Below are 18645 nucleotides of genomic sequence, written 5' to 3' on the forward strand. Positions count from 1 at the left end.
GCCCGCGGGCCGCCGCTCCGCCCGCTGCCATCCCTCCCCTCCCCGCCAGCCACGTTCGCTCATCCCGCTGCCCATCTCCGCCGCTGAACGCCGGCATCGGAGCGCGGCATTTAAAGGGCCCGCGGCGTCAAACGACACCGAATTGAGTGGACGCTACGCGGCTGCGCCCTTCCAGCTTTCCCTTCGCTTTGCCCGCCCCGCACCGGCACCCGAGGGCGCCCACGGCGGCGGGGCAACCGGCACCACCGCCTTCCCCTTCCCCCTCTCCCCGCCGGTAGTGGCTGTTCGTGGCGGCGCGAGCCCTTTAAGGGGCGGTGCGGGGTGCCGGGAACCCACGTCAGTTTCGGCCCCGAAACTCCGGATCAATGAGCGGCGGCGGGGCGGGGCGCAGCTCCCGGCCCTTCCCCCGCCGCCTTTCGGTTTCTCTCTTCCAGGAAGGAAAACACCGGGAGGGGAGCGGGGCCGTGACGGCAGCACCGCCCCTTCTTCCCCCTTCCCCCTCTTCCCCCCCCCCTTTTCCCACTTCCATTTCCCCCCGCGCCGCACGCGGGCAGAGCGCGCGCGGTCACGCACACACACACACATATACACAGACGCGCACACACGCACGGCCGCGCTCAGCGGGGCGGGAGCGATCGCGCTCACTCGGAGGAGGTGGCTGGCGGCACCGCTGAGGAGGGGACCCCGGCGGCAAGGGGGGGGGGACTCCGCCTCTCCCCCGGGCAGCTCCGCGGGCCGCGCCATGGTGGCGGCGGAAACTTCCCCTTGAGGGGACGGGCCGGGAGGGGAGCGGAAAGTGGGGAAAGCCCGAGAACTTCCCGTCCGTCCGTCTGCCCCGCCGGGCTTCGCCGCTTCCCTGCTGAGAGATGTCTGAGGCTCCTGCTCAGTGTTGCATCAAGGTAAAGCTCCATCCCCGTGTCCGTCCGGCCCCTGTCAGCGCGCAGCCCCCGGCCGAGGCGTCGCGGAGCTCCCGGTGGAGGCGGGCGGGGAACACACAGGGACGCGGCTCCCGTCGGTTGTCACCGCGGTGCATCCTCCCCCCAGCCCCCCCCCCCCCCTCCCCTCCCCCGGGGACGCACGCAGGGCAGAGACGCCGCGGCCGAGATTTCGTGGCGTGGTTCCTCACGGCAGGAGCTGGCGGCGGGACGGGAGGTTGAAACGGAGCCGTGGAGCCCTGCCCGTTCTCCCCTCGTCTCCCGCGGGGCTGGTGGCCCGACGGCAACTTCGCAGAAAGTTTCCTGCCGTCGGGGACATGCAGCCGCTGCTGCTTCCACCAGCACGGGATGTGAGGGTTTCCTTTCCTTGTCTTTTCTGTCTTTATTTAGTAATGCCCATGTTATTAATTTTTACTCACTTGCATTTACTAGCATCTCTCGCCCATCAGCAGGTAGGGGAGCTGGGGCTGCACAGCCCAGCCCCGTGCTGCCAGGGCCTGGGGGATCCGTTTCTCCGTGGCTTGGCCTGTTGAAGGATGGGTTGTCCCGTGAAGTTTCTGGTTTTAAGTGGAGGCGGTGTAAAGCTGAGACTGTGGAAACAAAACTGAGTTTCCTTTTTTGTCCAGACCCTTCCTATCCGTTGGAAATAGCGCTTTGCTCTCCTTCCCTCACCCGTCCATCTCGTTCCAGCCGTGCGCTTTCTGCAGTGGTTGCTTTGCTTTGCTGCCAGCCAGGAATCTCCCTCCTGCTCACGACTAACTGCCCGAGTTAAGAGTGCTTTAGCAGTTGTCTCTTCCTGACTGTCAGGAAAAGGTGACTTCCAGGCTCTAAGGGAAAGAGCCTGTAATGAACGCGTATTTATTCACTGTGATGCTTTTTTGTTTGCTTGTCCCAGTGTGTGTACGTTTATGGTGGGAGTCTTACGTTCTGTATGCTGTGACCTCAATTTGAAAAGTTGGGGGTGTATTTTCTCTTGCTGAGTTAAATGTGATCAGGCCCATGTCCCGTGAAGTCTCGTGGCTCAGAGAGTCTAGTTGGACTTTTCATAACGCAGACGGACAAATTGGATAATGGGGTATTGTACACGCATTGCAGGGTGGCAAAGTGCTAGTGCAGGCAAAACGTGTGCAATTAACTAAGCAGATCCCTATATATATGTATATGTATGTAAAATGAAATATAACTGGTGTTTTTATTAGTAAATCCTGTGGAAAGGTAGGATGTGTTCTCTGGACAGAAGAATGCAAATGCATGTCATGAAAAAGTAGTGTCATATGAGTTGTGTTTCCTTGTTTTCGATGTGTGTCGTTTTGAGAATACGAGGCTTACTTCTGCTCTTACTGAAGTCGGTGATAGCGCTACTGTTGATTTTGGGAACAGTAAAGCTGGTCCTTCTCTGGCCTCGCTAAGGTATGTTACAGAATCATCTGTGAGGGATTTGCTACATAGCAGGAGGAGATACAAGCAAACTTCTGTTTGAGTCTTGAAGTGATTAAATGCCAAATTTTCATTATGTTTAGGCAAATACTGGGAATCTGATGTGTTTTTGAAGCGACTGATTCTAAAGATCATGGTCTGAACTTATTTTCATTTTGCAGTGTGTAGTTTGTTTACATGCTGACTTGTGCAGTTATCTTTGTCAAAGAACAGGAACTACTGCTACCGGCTTTTTTGGGTATTCTTTTATTAGTTTCAAACATAGAAAGTACATATTTTCAGACCAAAGTGTGAATTTCCAACGATAACATTTCTTCACCGGTCATACCATTCTGGGTAATTTTCTCTTTGGTTTTTCTAACAACCATTGCTTTCTGGATGCTTGTTTCATTCAGGAGGAGTTAGAGGTGGTTGCAGTCAGCAGCTGGATTTAAGAGGTGTTGTGTAAATGGTAGTGTGATTATACAGTTACGAGTGATGATTTCTGTAGCTTGTCAGCCCAGCTTGCAGAATGTGAGGTCGGGGCAGAGGAGCAAGCTCCTCACCGTACTCAACTTTGGTGCTAAGCTGCTGTGTCGTTCTGAAAAGGAGCCAAGTGTTGTGCTGTGAGGGTGCTGCAGAGCTTCATTAGGAGCCTGTGAACTGGAAGCAGTGGTGATAGAGGATGTATTTTGTATATATTTGTTTTTTTCCCTTCCTCCTGCAATACGGATCGAGGTTGCGTGCAGTAAATGCCACAGCAACTGAGGTGATGAACCACAGACAGCTTCAGCAGAGGGAGTGAAGGCTGCTGCTTTGTTTATGCCTGAACTGCTCAGTGCACGATCTCCCAATCTCACCTTACTAGAGAAGTGCTCAATCTGGTAAACTACTGGTAATCAACATGAACTTGCAGTAATATCTCAGTTTGTGTCAAGTACTTATCAGTATGCATGTGTGACTGTATATTGATACATGCTTGGTTTGCGGCAAGTACGTGTGCTTGCTTACGTTCTCTTCCTCCGAGAGAGGAGAAACCCAATGCTAATATCCTGATCTTGCCAACGCTTGGGTGTGTGCTTGCCTGACTGATGGCAAGCAGACCCTGTAACTCCAACTGTGCTGTTGTGGCACGGAAGTTAAGCATCTGCAGAAGGAGTCTAAAGCTGCAGAGAGAAGTCATCGCTGGAGTTAGAGAAAGATCTTGGGTGTCAGAGGTGAGTGTGAAGGTTGGACCCTCAGTGTTTGTTACAGCTTAGGGTGTCAGCGTACTCCCTGCGTGAACCAACAGGCTTTGGGCTTGTGGCATACTCCAGTCTGAAAGCACCTGAGGGCTTTGACTCCGAGGTGGGTCGGGAAGGGACATGTGGTGTGGTCGTAGTATTTGGACAACCTTTTTCATCCCAGGTGTTGGGATGTCTACGTTGGTAGTAAACCTGTTCCTCTGATCCTGAGCCATAGTAGTTAGCTGATTATATTATTGTATATACTGACATGACATTGGCACTTGTTATGGTATTGGCAAGTGATCCTTACAGCCTCACCTCTCCTCCCCCAGGTGGGAGAACTGAGGCACAGGGAGAGTGTAAACATCTTGGCAAAAGCTTATAGGAGAGCAAAAGCTCAAAGGGAGACAGGGCTAGAAGTTTAGACAAAGGTGATGATTTTTGTGATTAACTAAGGTCCACGTGGTGATGAGTTCTGTTTAAAACCTCACCTGGAACTTTCTGATTGTGAGGATCTCCCTGTTTCCCCCTTGAATTTTTAATACCTCGAGAATGTCACCATGGTGTCACACGGAGGCTCAAAATTCTTCAGGCAAATGGAAGGGTACCAAAGAGTGCAGTGTGATTTATTTTCCTTTTTATAAATCTGGCAATTTCACTTGCTCAATTCGATTTGCCACGCAACCACAAACAATTGTGCTGGCAAAAGTATAGAGTTGTGGGGGAACTGAAACTGGGAATATGGGGGGATCAGCTGCTTAAGATCTCCCAGTCCGGGGCTGCTCTGAGCCTAGGCTCCGCTGTATGTGCCTGGCTGATGCTTGAGCTGAGAGTGCTTTCGGTGGACAGCACTGAAGGCATGGAGCCTTCCTGTGAACTGGGTTTCACAACTGACTCCAGTGGAGATTTTATGCGGCTGTATGCTGGTGGATGAGAGAGCTTTCTCTTGCAGTGAGCTGTATGTCGTGGTCCTTGCGATTGCATGGGCACTGCAGGAGTCAGCACAGAACCCTGTAGCTCGAGGAGTTGTCTCACTGGTGCTTATTTTGGATTCAAGGATGTACTTTGTAATCATTTAAAAAAGGAAGAGGGGGGGAAAGGAGTGATAGTGTAAGCCAAAGGGCAAAGAATCAGCGTAGTGTTTGAGCTTTCAATCTTAACTGGCTTCCCCAGATTAAGTTAATTTTTAAGTAGTGCTTTATGTCTCCTGATACTTCATTGATGCTGTCTTTGCAAAGAGCGCTCTCCTACCAAACGCTTTCCGTGCTGAGGGACTGTTCAGCACCACATGGTCAGAATTCTGTTAACCTTAACCAAGGCTGAGTATCTGCTATTACAGAGTATGTTCCTTAGTGTTTATTAGGGAACTTATGTACTAGGAGGAGGATCCTTCTTCTATTAGTGTCGGTGAGAAAACTCTTATTAAGTTCAGTGGGTGTAGGTTTGAATGGGAGAAGTACATACTATTTAACACCTGATTAATCACTTAACTCCTTGGCACCAGCTAAATTGAATCCCTCTGAAGCAAAATTTTACTAACACTGTCCCAATTAAACACTGGTCATTAGCATTCACTGTGTCATTACAGGTGAAGTCAGTTTCCTGGGAGGCAACCCATTAAAACAGCAGCCCCAATCTGAAAATGCCCCAGTGAAACAGGATGCTTTAATGATAATTTACATGCATATTGCACCTTGCATCTCAAAGTGCCTTTTGAAGGGAGGTGGCTAAGCAGTGCTTTGCTGATAGAAATGCTGATAACCGGGAGATGAAGTCTTGTACAGTTACACAAAAGTGATGTTCCTGCCTTTTAGAAAAGTTACCTGGCTCCTTGTGTGCGTGCCTTCTGAAGTCTCCTGATAGAAGCTTTCCTAATAACCTGCTTACTGTGAGAAGGGAGAGCTAAGGCAACCTGTGGTTTTGGCCAGTAGTGTGGTTCTGACCTACAGTCCAGAAACTGGCCAATTTGGATTTGGTTTTGCTTTATTTCTTTACATGTGTTTGTTTTGGAGTATTTGTGGTGCAGTGCCTTCAGCCAGGCATCCCCAGAGTGACAGCAGGTTAAAAGCCAGTGCTGCTGAAAATGTTCTCATTGGCCTTTGCTTTCCCGATCTGTGAAACAGGCATGAAATAATAATGAACGTGCCTCTGTCGTGCAGTAGTGAGGCTTGGTATTTGTGATGCAGCACGGGAACAAGTTGTGTTTATAACAGGAACCAGCGACAGAGCGATCTGATTTGTTCCTGGGTTTTTAGTTCACAGGGTGCTTGGGGGCAGCGGGGATGGTTGTCGTTTGTTTGTTAGCTCTTCTGTTAGGGGCCGCCTACCTCTGCTGAGCAGTCGGGGAGAGCGTGATACTACTGTTTCACTGCATCCTAGTGGCTGGATCGGGCAGGGTGGTGTTCCTGTGCCCACAGCCCACACTGAATGTGGCTTTGGGAGAGGCGGGCACCAGGTGCAGGCGTAGTTGTTCTGCCACAATCCTGCCTCTGGCTGAGGGCTAGAGTGTCTGGGTGGGATGGCTGCCAGATGTGGCTGCCAGAGCACTCCCCGCTGCCTTCCCTCCCCTGACCACCACCCTTCCCAGGGCTCCCTGAAGCTGAACACAGCGCGGGCTGCATACTCAGTTGTCCCAGGTGTTGTTTTCTCCTGGGGTAGGAGGGCATCCCTCTCTGTCAGGTCAGATACACCTTCATCATCTGACAAGGGAGGACCCGCTGCAGAGGCAGTGGCTGGTGATCAGCTGCCAGTGTTGCCACAACAATTAATGTTTAGGTTGTCCTTGTGCTTCCTGCGGGAAGGAGGCCACTCAGGACAGCCCATGGGTGGGATGCTCCTCTAGGCAATTGTGAAGAAGCCAAAGCAAGCTCAGGTATGTGCTTCAGTTCGTCCTGAGCAAAGATACCAGGCAGGCCACCAAAGCCTCTGTGCCTTTAACAGCAGAGTCATGGCAGCTGATTCCTGCTATTGTGGGTTTTTTTTAGGTCTACAACCTAAGCCAAATTTAGACCATATTGGTTCTGGTGTTGCTGAGTTGTCTTCAGGCAGTGTTTTGTTGGAGCACAGAGGACAGCTACTCTATCTATGAAACATATGGAACTCGAGGCTAGATTATACTGGTTTACTTTTTTCTTTTTTTCTTCCAAAAATGCCACTTCTGGCAGGAAAATAAATGCAGAAAACTCCAGCCGAGGTTGAACTTGTTTATGGAATGTCTGGAGCAGTGGTAAATAAAGGATTTTGAAAGGAGATAAGCTTTTCACTGATAGATGGTATTGCTTCTCTTCTGTAATGCTGCTGAGCTCCAAAGTGAGCTGGCTATAGCAATTAAGGAAAGCTGTAAATGATTCTTCATCTAAATGATTTTTCCAAAGGTTATTCCTTGTTAAGCCACATGCAGTTTCTTTGCTTCAGTGGTGTTCTTGTGCAGTTTGCAAATGCTGTCCTGGTTAAGACAGTCCGGAGGGGAAATGGGCATGGAAGAGCGCGAGCTTCTCCCTGTGGTATTTATGTTGGTGTTCAGTGGAATGTTTGCATACGGAAACAAATAGCATTGTAAATCATTTTAAAGATGTGTATAACGCCAGGAGTAGCATTGGGTGTGACTGCAAGAGTTAAGTGTTACTACAGCTCCACAAAAATACTTTCAATGTGACAACCAGGCTTTACATGGTAAACTATTAACAGCTGCCTAATATTAAATCCAGAGTTTGGATGTTCAATTTCAAAATAAAATGAAATGTGGTTATAAATAGGAACAATGAATGATTTCTCGGTGGGTTGTTGTGTTGGTGGGTTGTTGGTTTGGGGCTCTTTTGTGTGTCTCTGCTTTTGTTGAGGGTTTCTTTGGGTTTGTCCTAGCTCGCTCAGGTAGCATATGATCAAGCTTGGAAATTATTTGTTTTGAAAAGTCTTGAGAGTTTAATCTGGTGGAAACCAACTGGCATCCAGTAAGGAGAATCCTTCAAACTGATGGAATGCAGCGGAGAGACATATTCTTTATATAGTTTGAATTTCAACAGAATATGGCTGAAGTGATTTTCCATTATGTCTTTAGTGGGATCCTCAAAAGCATCTATTAACAGAAACTAGGAATGCTTTCTAAATGGAATAGGATTCTGTGGAAATCCAGGAGCTTGGAGTTCTACCAGATAAATGAAATGTTTAGTGAAAGTGCCAGAGATAGCAGTACTAGAATTCAGAGACAGATTTATCCAGTTAGTAGGGCCACAACAAGGCATTCAGTATCTGCAAAACACATTTCTCTGTTCCCTTTCTCTTTTTTCCTAAAAAGGACTTCACATGAAAGTGGTTTCCATCACTGACGGAGCTCTATGAAGCTCTGCTGATGTGCTTTAAAGATCAAAGGGAGCAAACCCAGCATTACAGCAATATTGGGGAGCTCCTTCCCACTTTCAAGGAACTCATCTGAGGTCTCTGTTGGGATTCCCCCCGTAACAGAAATAATCCCTATTTCCTTCTCATGGATTAGGAGTGGTTGTTTCGCTGTGTTACCTCTTGAAAGGCCGTTCTCATCTTCCTACCTGCCTGGTGCTTTAAAACCTGTGCAAAGCCGAGCCTTCTCGGAGCTGTCCAGGAGTTGAGGTTAGAGGTGGTAGGTTGCGGGGAACCGCAGGTTCTGGGATGAGGGTGTTGGTCCCAGTTATCACTGGAGGCTACCGGGAAAAACCATTCCCTGGCAGATGGAACTTCCCTGCCACATCCATAAGAAGCTGCTTGGGTGTTTCCAGCAGGCAACAACTGTGTGAGAATGGCTGCAACTTGAACCCTGCAGAGCAGTGGAGTTAGCGCTCCTGGGCCATTGTCAGCTGTGCCATTACCTTTCAACTGTGGTGGCTCTGGCCCTGGCAGCCTCACCCCAGAGGACCAGCTCCCTCTAGTTTAGAGCATCACTGTGCTGGGTCTGGCAGCCTGGTGTAGGTGCATGTAGGTGCCAGTTACCAGGCTGGGGCTGTGCTGTCACTGTGGAGTGATGGACCTGCCATCTCCCTGGGGGTGAGGAAAAGAAGGGCTGAGCTGTTTTCACAGAGGGGTGGGGATGCACTTGTTCCTGCTAAGTCCCAGGGTGCCAGGAAGGGCACCAGGTTGCAGGAACAGGAGTGCTGATGGGTGTAAAAGATATTTCTCAGTTGGCAGTCTGAGTGGCTATGTCACTGTCAAATGGCTTGAGCAAATGGGGTCTCTGGAAGAGGACTCGGGGAAGAGCGTGGGAGCAGCTTCCAGGGGAAGAAGGTTATGGGCTGTAAAATATTTCATGGCGTGTGGCCCGAGATATATATCTCATGTTGGACAGTGAGCACTGGGCTCAAACACACTGGAGATGGTGTCTTAGCAAGCTACCTACCTCACACCAGCTGAGTCATCAGAGCCATCCGTGACTGACTGTGCGCTGGCTTTATTACCTCCCAACTGGGACAAATTACAACTTCTCTTAAACCTCAGAGTAAGAAGAGAGTGAATTAATAGCGTATGCACAGCCAATTAGCACAGCCAAGTGAACCACGCTGATGGGCAGTGGCTGAGTTTTGCAGGCTTGGAGAAGTGGACAGAAAGTACAGTATATATGTATGGGTTTCTTTCCTTCATGTGGGTAGGTTAGAGTGGGGCTCTCTGATGGCTCTTCTGTTTAACAGAAACGGTGAGGTCTCCTTGAGCTGTTTGGTCCTGTTTGCTGACAGACCTCCCAGAACTGCTCTGGCAGCTGAGATTGGATTTTAGGAAATTGTTTGGTTGGTGAATAAAAGAAAACAGAGCTCAGTTTTCAATTTGGGGTCAAGCAGGCAAACAAAACTGTAGTGGGAAAGGAGCAGGCAGTCAAACAGGAATTATCTATGTGTTGCAGTTTGAATCCGTACCGTGTATCAGTTCAGATTAGAGCTTGTTTTCCTGACTGCTAGGAAGGTTTTTAGAGCACCGAAAGAGAGAGAAATGGGCAGTGGAGTTGCCTTGGGAAACTTCCATAGAAAAGAAGCTACATTGCCTACAACTCTCTGGCTTGGAGACTGCTGAGGGGGAGGTACAATAGAAATCTATAAGATCACACAGGAGTTGTAGTATGGGGAGCAATTATTTCTGGTAGTACAAAACTAATTACTAGTCTTCATCTGTGTTAAATTATGGAACTCACTGCTGCAGGATGCTGTGGAGACTATAAGTTTGGATGGGTTTTCAACAGAGAGTGGAGGAATAGGTGAAGATACTAAGTCTAACAGCCTGTATGAGGGGATGCAACAAGGCGGACAACACAGGCTATAATTGCACAAGGGAAACATTGCTTTTTCCGTCTGTTAAACCTTTCCTGAAACAGATACTTCCTGTCTTCTGGGGACAAGATCCCAGGCAAGATAGACTTGTTCTGATGATGCGTAGGCATTCAGATGCTTCAATGTAACATTTTACACCCTGGAAGGCTGGGCTCAAGTGCTTACTAGTCTCCTCTAGATTGTTTCCTAAGTCCTGGTCCCAGCAGTCTTGATTTCAAGAGCACTGGTGAACTGTAAGTGGGAAGAGAGCTAAGGAAGAATTTGTGGTTGTGACTCGAAGAGATTTGTGAAGTCTGGGTTGCTAGGACTAGCAAGAGGCTGGCTTTGTTGTTTTAATTACTGAGATTCAAATGAAAGAGGGGAAAACCTTCAGGGAATACATGGAAAAGGAATTACAGATCAGCATTTAAAAAAGGGGAAGTTTTTTGGTTATGGGGAAGAGACATTGTTTGCTTCCAGGAGCCAAATGTGAGTTGACCTGTGCTTTCCCAAAGGTCTCTCAGTTCCCATTATCACCCGTGTGAAATGTGCTCCTGAAACATTAACTCTTTTTCACATACGTGACAAATGGTGTCCCAACCGGAGCTTGCAGCCATGGGCATGAGAGTTGCTGCTTTCATTCCCTGGCCAAATGTTGCAGGCGGTCACTGAGCTGCCTCTCTCTCTGAGAAGTGTTGTCATTTGTGCAGATTTTTGCATCGCGCTTTGATTGTGACTTGCCTTTTTTTAATGGCAAATGGAAGAATGGATGTACAGAATCAATTCTTACATTGTTTTGCATGTGTACTTTTTAGTTGTTCCTGAAGAGTGAGCGATTCACGGTGTTGGACAGCCATTAAAGCATATCAATGTGCAGCTAAATATGGTCTTCAACCTAAATATAGTTCTTTCTGCTAATCTATACAATGTCTACAAGTATCTATTTAAGTAATTGGATAGCCTTATGCAGATTTAGTTAGGGTTTTATATTGGGAAATAACAAATCATTTGCTGGGTGGTTGGTTTTACTTTTGTTTTATTTTACATGCTGTTTATGATACACAGCACTTGGCTTTACAGTGAAATGTAATTACAAGTGCAGTGTCCCTCGTCAAAACCCTGAGCATAAAGTAGTTCTGCAAAAAATACTAGTTTTGATAATTGCACATGAGAAGGAACATGGTACATTTTAAGGTGATATTACTTAATAAATGACAAGCATTTTTTGTTAAGCAAATGAAATATTTCTTTTTTAGTTGCAGTGATTTCTATTTTTTTTTCTCGTGGATTAAAGTAATGACATAGACTTGAAAAATAGGCACTTTTTTTTTTTTTTTGTTCAGAATTTGTCCCTTTGTCTTTTCTGAGGAAAGTTTGCATCATAGTCTTGAAACTCCAACAAACTGCAGGTTTTTCTGGACGCACATTGGTGGTGGCAGGAGTCCAGGTGAGCAGTCCTGCAGCCCAGGGTTGGAGCTTCTGCCCTGGTTTGAGCAGAGCCCCCAGAGTGTGCTGCTCTCAGCTCAGCCACCTTCATAGCCACACCCCCTGAAATTTAGAGCTATTCAGCACTGCTGCAAGATGGGAGCTTTGACATGGGGTGGCTCTCCATGCCCATGTGTGCAGGAAACTGCTTGAACCCAACAGAGATCTGGTATCTATATTTCTACATACCTACTCCAAGCAAAGGGAACGGAGGTTAGTGGTGGAAGGCAAACAGGAGCCAGAGAAGTAGGGTGGTATTGAGGGTGAAGGAATTACGATGTGAAGGGAAGGAGTTTGTTGTGGCAGCAACTGCAACCATCTGGGCCCACTGAGACTCCTGTGGAAAGGGTAAAAATCTGCTTTAGAAGGTCACAAGAGGCAGAGGCCGGGTGAAGCTGAATTGGGAAGGGTTATTCCCATCCTATGGGAACAGGGAGGATCAGATGGAAGCATCTGGCAGTTTTAAAGAGGGGGAGGTATGTTTTCCCACAACATACAGCGAGGTCACCGAATTTACTGCCAGGAGTTGTAATGCAGGGCCAAACAGGCAATTGGTTTTAAAAGAGAGTTCATACTGGATGGATCTATTTGGGACCATTAGTTGTAAAGATACAGCTGCAGTCCTTGGCTCAGAAAGCCACTAACCTGTGGGGTGCTGTGAAAGGGAGAGTTTATTCCTTGTGCTTTTTGCCCTGAGGATTTCCTGCTGGGTGTTGCTGGAGATGTGGTACTAACTTAGACGTTTGGGCTGACCAGAACTACTGCGTTTTTCCATTTTCATTTAGGGCTTTCATACTTTGGTGCTGGACGCTGTACAGATGCCTCTGACAAGTGGAAAAATAGCAGCTGAGAAAACCTCTCATGTGAATCAGACATTCTGCTCTGTTTCTTGATCTTGTTGTGACGTTTCCTCAAGCAGAGGTAGCCTGACCATCTGAAATGCATGAGGCCAATGTTCTTCAGGTTATGAAGGACTTAGTTCGGGAAAATTCCTAGGGATTTTCCTGTCCTTGACTCTCCTCTTGGGCTGTGACGCCATTTATTGGCATAAAGTGCCCTGACCTATTTTATTTCTCTAGGTTTTTCCAAAGATTTGGCTGACGGAGGGTGGAAAAAATAATTAGATTCTTGGATAATTCAAGTGCTACGTGCTGTGTCAGCCGCACCTCTTCTGATGGCTGATAAGAGACAAGTGAACGCAGTTCCTTGCAAGACGGGGATGCGTTTGTTTCGATGGCCCGAACACGTAACTGCATGACTGTGTGGCTGATGAACAGGTGTTATACAATACAGGGACAATTCCAGCACTTCCATTAATGTATTCCATCAGCAGGCCTGAAACCTGCTTTAGCGTGACTATCTTGATTTGATAGTTCAATCTCTTTGCCTTTCAGTCCCTGACCCTTCTTTTCAAGTTCCTAATTGCTGAGAAAATTCAGGAGGAAGCGTTGTTTACTGGATGCCTGGGCTTCATTTTTCCACACATAATGATTAAGAAGTGAGTAAGCTGGCAGACAGGACCTTCTTGTTGAGACCCTGTGTACACCAAATGCTTTCCTTCAGTACATGGTGAGCTATTTCTCCAACCATGTTTGTCCTGCACCAATGCAGTTAGTGGGCAATTAGAACTTAAAAAGTGAGGTGGCTAAAAAGGAGAAAATCAAACCTGTGAATGCTTTGTGTGTCCTTTACCAAGCCCCACATCTAGAATGATGTCCTACAGCAGGCAAGACACCACAGCAGCTTGCTGTCATGTGATACATACTTACCTGTCTCCGGGCTGAACTTGTGATGTCTTTGCTGCATAACCTGCTCACCTTTAACTGTCTCCTGAGGTCCTGTCCCACTGTACCAGCTTGGATGATCCCTCTGGGAATAGGCTCTTTTGCTGTTCCTAAGTGCTGCCTGAATGTCTGAAGACATAATACCCGTTACCGACACAGCAAAACAGAAGCATGAATTCCTAAAAGATGTGGATAGCTGAAGATACTCAGTTTTCCCAGTGTTGAACACAGTTTTATCATTCCATACAAAAGTGAGTTAAAGTATGTCTGTGTCCCACATGCAGAGTCTGGATATGGACTTTTCTAACGCAGTGTGCAAGCAGACCAGTAACGTGATCCTGTGACTGAGGACTGTATTTATTTGCCCAAGTTTTTTAGATCATCTCTAGTTTCCTACTGATACCCTAGCTGTTTGTGCCAGGCTGCTTATCTCTTCAGTTTCCCACCCAGGCTTTGAGTATCTGTGTGGTTCATGGTGCTGCAGGAGTGGGTGCTGGAATGCCATCTGTGGACAAATGAACAGCTAACAATGCACTCTTGAATGCAGCCTTCGTTTTCAGGCTGGTGAGGCAAGGCTAAATTTTCTCATGCCTGCCTTTCTCAGCACTCAGCCTGCCCCTTTCTCACATTCCCAAATGGATAGCTGATTTGTTCATGCACAGTCACCATGCTGCATTTTCCTTCAGGTTTGTACCTTCAGTTTTACCTCGCCTTTCACATGTTTGAAGCCATAGTCCTTAAAAGTGGTGGTGACAAGGCTACTGGGAAAACACAGCCCTTGGAGATTGCAAAGTCTGTTTGTTCTTCAATTCACTTGAAATAAGAACTAAATGATATGCTTAGTTTTAGAAAGCAGCAGTATTCTATCTGATCTTGTCCTTCTAGTGGAAAAAAAAGGTGAGGGTTCGATAATCTATGTGGGAGTACAGGGGTAAACTTAGTGATTTAGCCCATTAGTGGAAAGTACTTTAGCTTTGATTTCTTAACAGTATGTCAGATGAAAGGAGAATTGTAGCCTGTCTGATTTCCCATTGCTGCTGGCTTGCACAGCTTCTGCCAAAAATGAAAAGGCAGCACACAGATCCCGGTGTGCAAAAGTAGCAGGCTGCTCACGTGGCCGTGTTAACTTCCTGCCCTCTCTTTCTCCATCCCGGGTCTCACTTCTGCCCATTGTTAATTATTCTGGCTAGGGGCTTGCTAAGAAGCTCTGAACAGCAAGCGTTTTTCCAGGCACAAGGAATTTGCGCTGAGGTGTTTGTTTTTCCCATGGCTAAGTAGTGTCTAGTCTCCTCCTGGTTTGCCTCTTCTATGTCTGTCATTTCCGTTTACACAGGGTGAGGGTATTCTCCCTATACGCTGTCCTATTTGTTGCTGTAACATGCATATAGGAGGGCATGGGTTGTATTGTCAGGCTATTCTATAACATGTTTTCTTTTGAAGTACAGTAGGATTTGGCATCATAAGAGGTGAGGTTCTTTACGCATGATACAAAGAGTAGTCCTGCTCAAGATGTGGTGAGGCAAGTGAAAACTGTGACTTGAGCAGGGGACCTGGGTCTTCATCCTAGGTTGAGCCTGCTAGTTCTTGAATTCTTCTATGGTGTGGCTGTATGATACTGTCATACCAGCCTTCACTGCCTCCAGCAGTGCCTCTGTGAAGCAGTATCTGCCCATATCTGCCCATATCAAACTTGGAGCTGACGTGAAGCTGCTTTAACTATTCTTTGAAGGCACTGCAAGAGTATGCCTTTGTTATTTTGCTGAAGAAGTAGTTTGATGAGACTCTTAATTCAAGATAAGGTGGTAGCACCCTGCAAGATCTTGTCCCACCCTTCCCCTTCCTCCTCCCATGGGCTGGCACAAACGTTTGGGCGGCCCTGTCCTGGATAGGGCAGCAGATCTAGGTGAAAATGGACAGCTTGTGCTAGCGCAAGGCAGAGCATGGTGTGGAGGTGGTGGGAATGAGCAGCTGGGAACAAGAGGAGGGCAGTTTTGCACGTTTTTCAGGCGGCGGTGCCAGTTGATCTGGGATTAAAGTGTTGATGAAACTCAGAGTAAAGCTTTGGCCAGATCTGCGTTACCTGACATCAGAACCAAAGCTTTTAAAGGTGCACGCCTACTTTCTTTACAAGAATCATCCCTTTAGGCTAGATGGAGTAGCTACAGGAAAAGTGGTCACTGGATCAGGAAAACATGGTGGTGGTTGTACTGAGAAGTGATCTCTCCTTTTCTTATGCCAGCCGACGCCAAGGGTCTGAAGCAGCATGGTTTGCTCTTGTAGTGTGAAGGGTAGACCTGTTGCCTGGAGCTGTGAATGAGCCTTCTGGTATTAGTGCGAGGCCCCACTGCTGTCATCCGCAGACTTCCAACCGTGCTATGGCTTGCTTTGTGTTTCTGAGCGCACCTTGGCTGTGCTGTTTTGGTTTAATTGTAGGAGAATGCTGCTTTAATAAAAGGAGACACTTGCACTTTTTGAGTCTTCTGAGAGAGACTGAGAACACTGACTGCCAGACCCCTTCTGCTTTCATTGCGAATTTATGCTGTTCTGTACCGCTGATGCTGACAGACGCTCTGGAGCTGTTTAACCATGCAGCAAAGCATGAAGGCTCTCTGAGTCAGGGGAGGAAGTTAGTCCCACGTGCTTAATCTAGAGGTCATTTCATAGTTTCAATTATCTGTTAAAATTGAGTCCTCCAGACATGCAAACACGGAAATATTTTCAGTCCATGCACGACAGCTTTGTGAGCCATGCTTGCCGCAGTTTTCCTGGGAAGTTGGTGTATAAGCTTTGTATTGGATGTGCGGTGAAAGGTATTTGGGGCAGCCTTTCTGAGAAAACCAAGCCAGATCATAGATCTTGCTTTGTTTTTCTTGTATCTTCCACGCTGGCCTTGCAACATGGTTATAAAAATGTACCAGCCTGGCCTGGTATATACATACTCATTGTCCTGGACAGGGAGGATAGGCTTGGGTTAAAGGTACAGTATGGTGATACAGGAGGTTTTAGTTCAGTGTCTGCTCTGCCACTGCATTCTCTGTGACCTTGAAGTCATTTAATATGATTGCGGCTTCATAAAATGATAACACCTATCAAAATGGAGTCAGATCATGGGTGGAAACTGCTTGTGCCTCTAATACAAATAATTACTAATGATCTTGCCCCAACAGCTTGCTGGGGTGATGAGTACTGCAGGATTATTGGCAGCAGGACCCAGGGTTTAACAGTACTGGGGATGATTTTGGATAGTTTGGCTTTTTTTCTTAAACTTCTGCTTCAAACTCTATCTGAATTACTCCTAAAGATACCACTGTGTTTTTTAGTGCGTGAAAGGAGGCCTGAACCGTGGCTAGGATAATGAACTTAAAATGTAATGAAAATTAGTATTAAAACCTGCACAGTGTAGAACTGCTGAGGTATCAGTTTGGTGTTACCCCAACGTTATTGATTGGGGTAGATTCTAGTGAAATGGTTTCTTTTGGCTGATAACAGCTTAGATGGTTGTTGTGGTAAAGACTTGGGAAATTCTTCTCCCTCCTCCAAAGGTATCTGGAAACCTAAAGAAACATTTGCAGCTGAAGGAGGAAAGAAGTTGCTCTTCCAAGACCCAAGTACTTACTGGAGATAAGACAATTGTGTTTGATTGGACCTGATCTCTGTACTCCACTGATTTCAAGAGGATTTGGCTGAAGCCTATAGTGATAACTGAACAAGAGATAATTGATAAAGGAAAACTCATTATTAGTCAGTGGCACTGGCCATAGTGAAAGCTAGTCAAGACACAGATTTTGTCACACAAGTAAAATCACTACTTTTAATTCATTTTCTGAAGGCTTGAACAGGAGCGGAAAAAATGCATTTGGTTTTAGAGAAATGCTGCAAACTCTTAGAAGTCTGGTCAGATTCCTAGAGATTTGTTAACATCACAGTCAGTTTTCTCTTTTAATTCCTATTATTTTTTATTTTGAGGCATTCTCGTACAAAGCAGAGTGATTCGGCATTTCAGAACTTCATTCTTCATTTGGTTTTGCCCTGACTCAGCCTGGGGAAGTTGACTGAAACAACACCTTTCCCTCAGAATACAGATGTGTTTTCTAATAATGATAACTTCTGATTAGCAGATGATGGCACCAACAGCAACAAAAATAGGAAATGATGCTACAAACTAGCATTTGTTTTTCCTCTTTACTCTTGAGCCTGCATGATGTCCCTGTCTGACAGACAGCCTGGCTGGGGAGGAGACGACTCACTGACCATTCTTGCTCCCGAACAGTAGGTAGCACTGATGCTGTTGGTCTCTGCAGCTGCAAGAGGTGAATTGCTGTCTGATTACCTGTCTCCTCCCCTGCACCAGCTCAAGACTTTGCAACTTGAGGCTCAACAGGGCTGACCTTGCTGAAATGAATCACCTGTCTTTGATGTGTGTGCACTATTGATGGCAGAGAAAGAAGGCAGAGATACTTACTGGCTGTGGTACAAGTCTGCTTTCCATGGCTCTAAGTGCATCAGATGGAGGCATCTTTTCCTCCCGAGCCTGCAAGTTGGAAAACGTAACTGGGCTTACGTACTGAGGGAGGGTTTGTATTGCCTCCAGCCACTTCAAAATGTAAACCACTGAGAACATCTCTGAGAAGTATGAAATTGATGCAGGAGCTATTTCTTGTTGGGTCAACTGCTGTCTTCAGTTGTTTGGTCTGCTTTGTTTGGTCCAAATGTTTGGTCCACCTGTCTTCCATTCATCTGGCTGTAATTTTATTATCAATTCCTCGTGTGTACTGCGATTGGAAGAAATCTCCATTTGTTGTTAATCTGCTTTCAGATTTATTTGAAGTGCTTGTCTACCTTGGTTTTGTGTCCTGTCCTATCTCAGAGATGTGATTTTCTTCTACCACCCCAGCTGAGCACTTTGCATCATACACAGGTACCTAGGTGCCAAGGTAGTAGTACTGTAGAACTTGTTCAGCATGGATTGGATAGTTATCAGACAGTGAAGAGGTCCAATGCTGAATGTTTTTGGTTTTGTTAAATTTAAAAAGGAAAGAAGCCTTAACTAGAACACTTCCCTATAAAATAAGTCTTGCCAGTGCTGCTGCGTCACTGGTGGTGTGGACTCTTAAGCACTGTTAAGGGACAGTGGCTCTGACCTGACAGTTGGCTCCCAGGGGTTACTGCCTTCCTTTTCCTTTCCTAGGCTGAAATGGTCAATGTTTGCCACCTTGTTTGGGAGGAGGCACAGAATCTGTGTCCCTTTTAAGTTGAGTAGCTGGACAGGGGGTTTTGGAGCTGCTCCTGCTGGGCTTACTTCAGTTTCAGGGACTTATTTTTGTTGGATCCATCTGTGAATTAGCTCAGCTCAGGCAATGTTAATTGTGCAAGTTTTACTTGGGACCAGTACAACAGACGAGGAAAGGTGTATGTATATGTGTGGGAGGATGTTTTCAGCCCTGTAAATAATAATCTCTGACTCTCCGCAGGTCATTTCTTTCTTTCCTCTCCCATTACTCCCAAAGATTGTTCCTGCATGTTTTACGGGTGAGAT

General features: G+C 46.7%; 1 protein-coding gene across 1 annotated transcript in view; it reads left to right on the plus strand.

The window, feature by feature from the left end:
- Positions 1–779: 779 nt before the first annotated feature.
- The window catches only part of ETV6 (ETS variant transcription factor 6), a 136918-nt gene continuing 119052 nt past the window's right edge, over positions 780–18645 (plus strand). The window contains exon 1 of the mRNA XM_080628908.1: positions 780–899. Within this exon, the coding sequence (XP_080485034.1) occupies positions 867–899 (33 nt within the window). The 5' untranslated portion in view covers positions 780–866. The remainder of the gene's footprint in view (positions 900–18645) is intronic.

This window comes from Psittacula echo (assembly GCF_963264785.1).
Source record: "Psittacula echo genome assembly, chromosome: 1".
NCBI classification, from domain to species: domain Eukaryota; kingdom Metazoa; phylum Chordata; class Aves; order Psittaciformes; family Psittacidae; genus Psittacula; species Psittacula echo.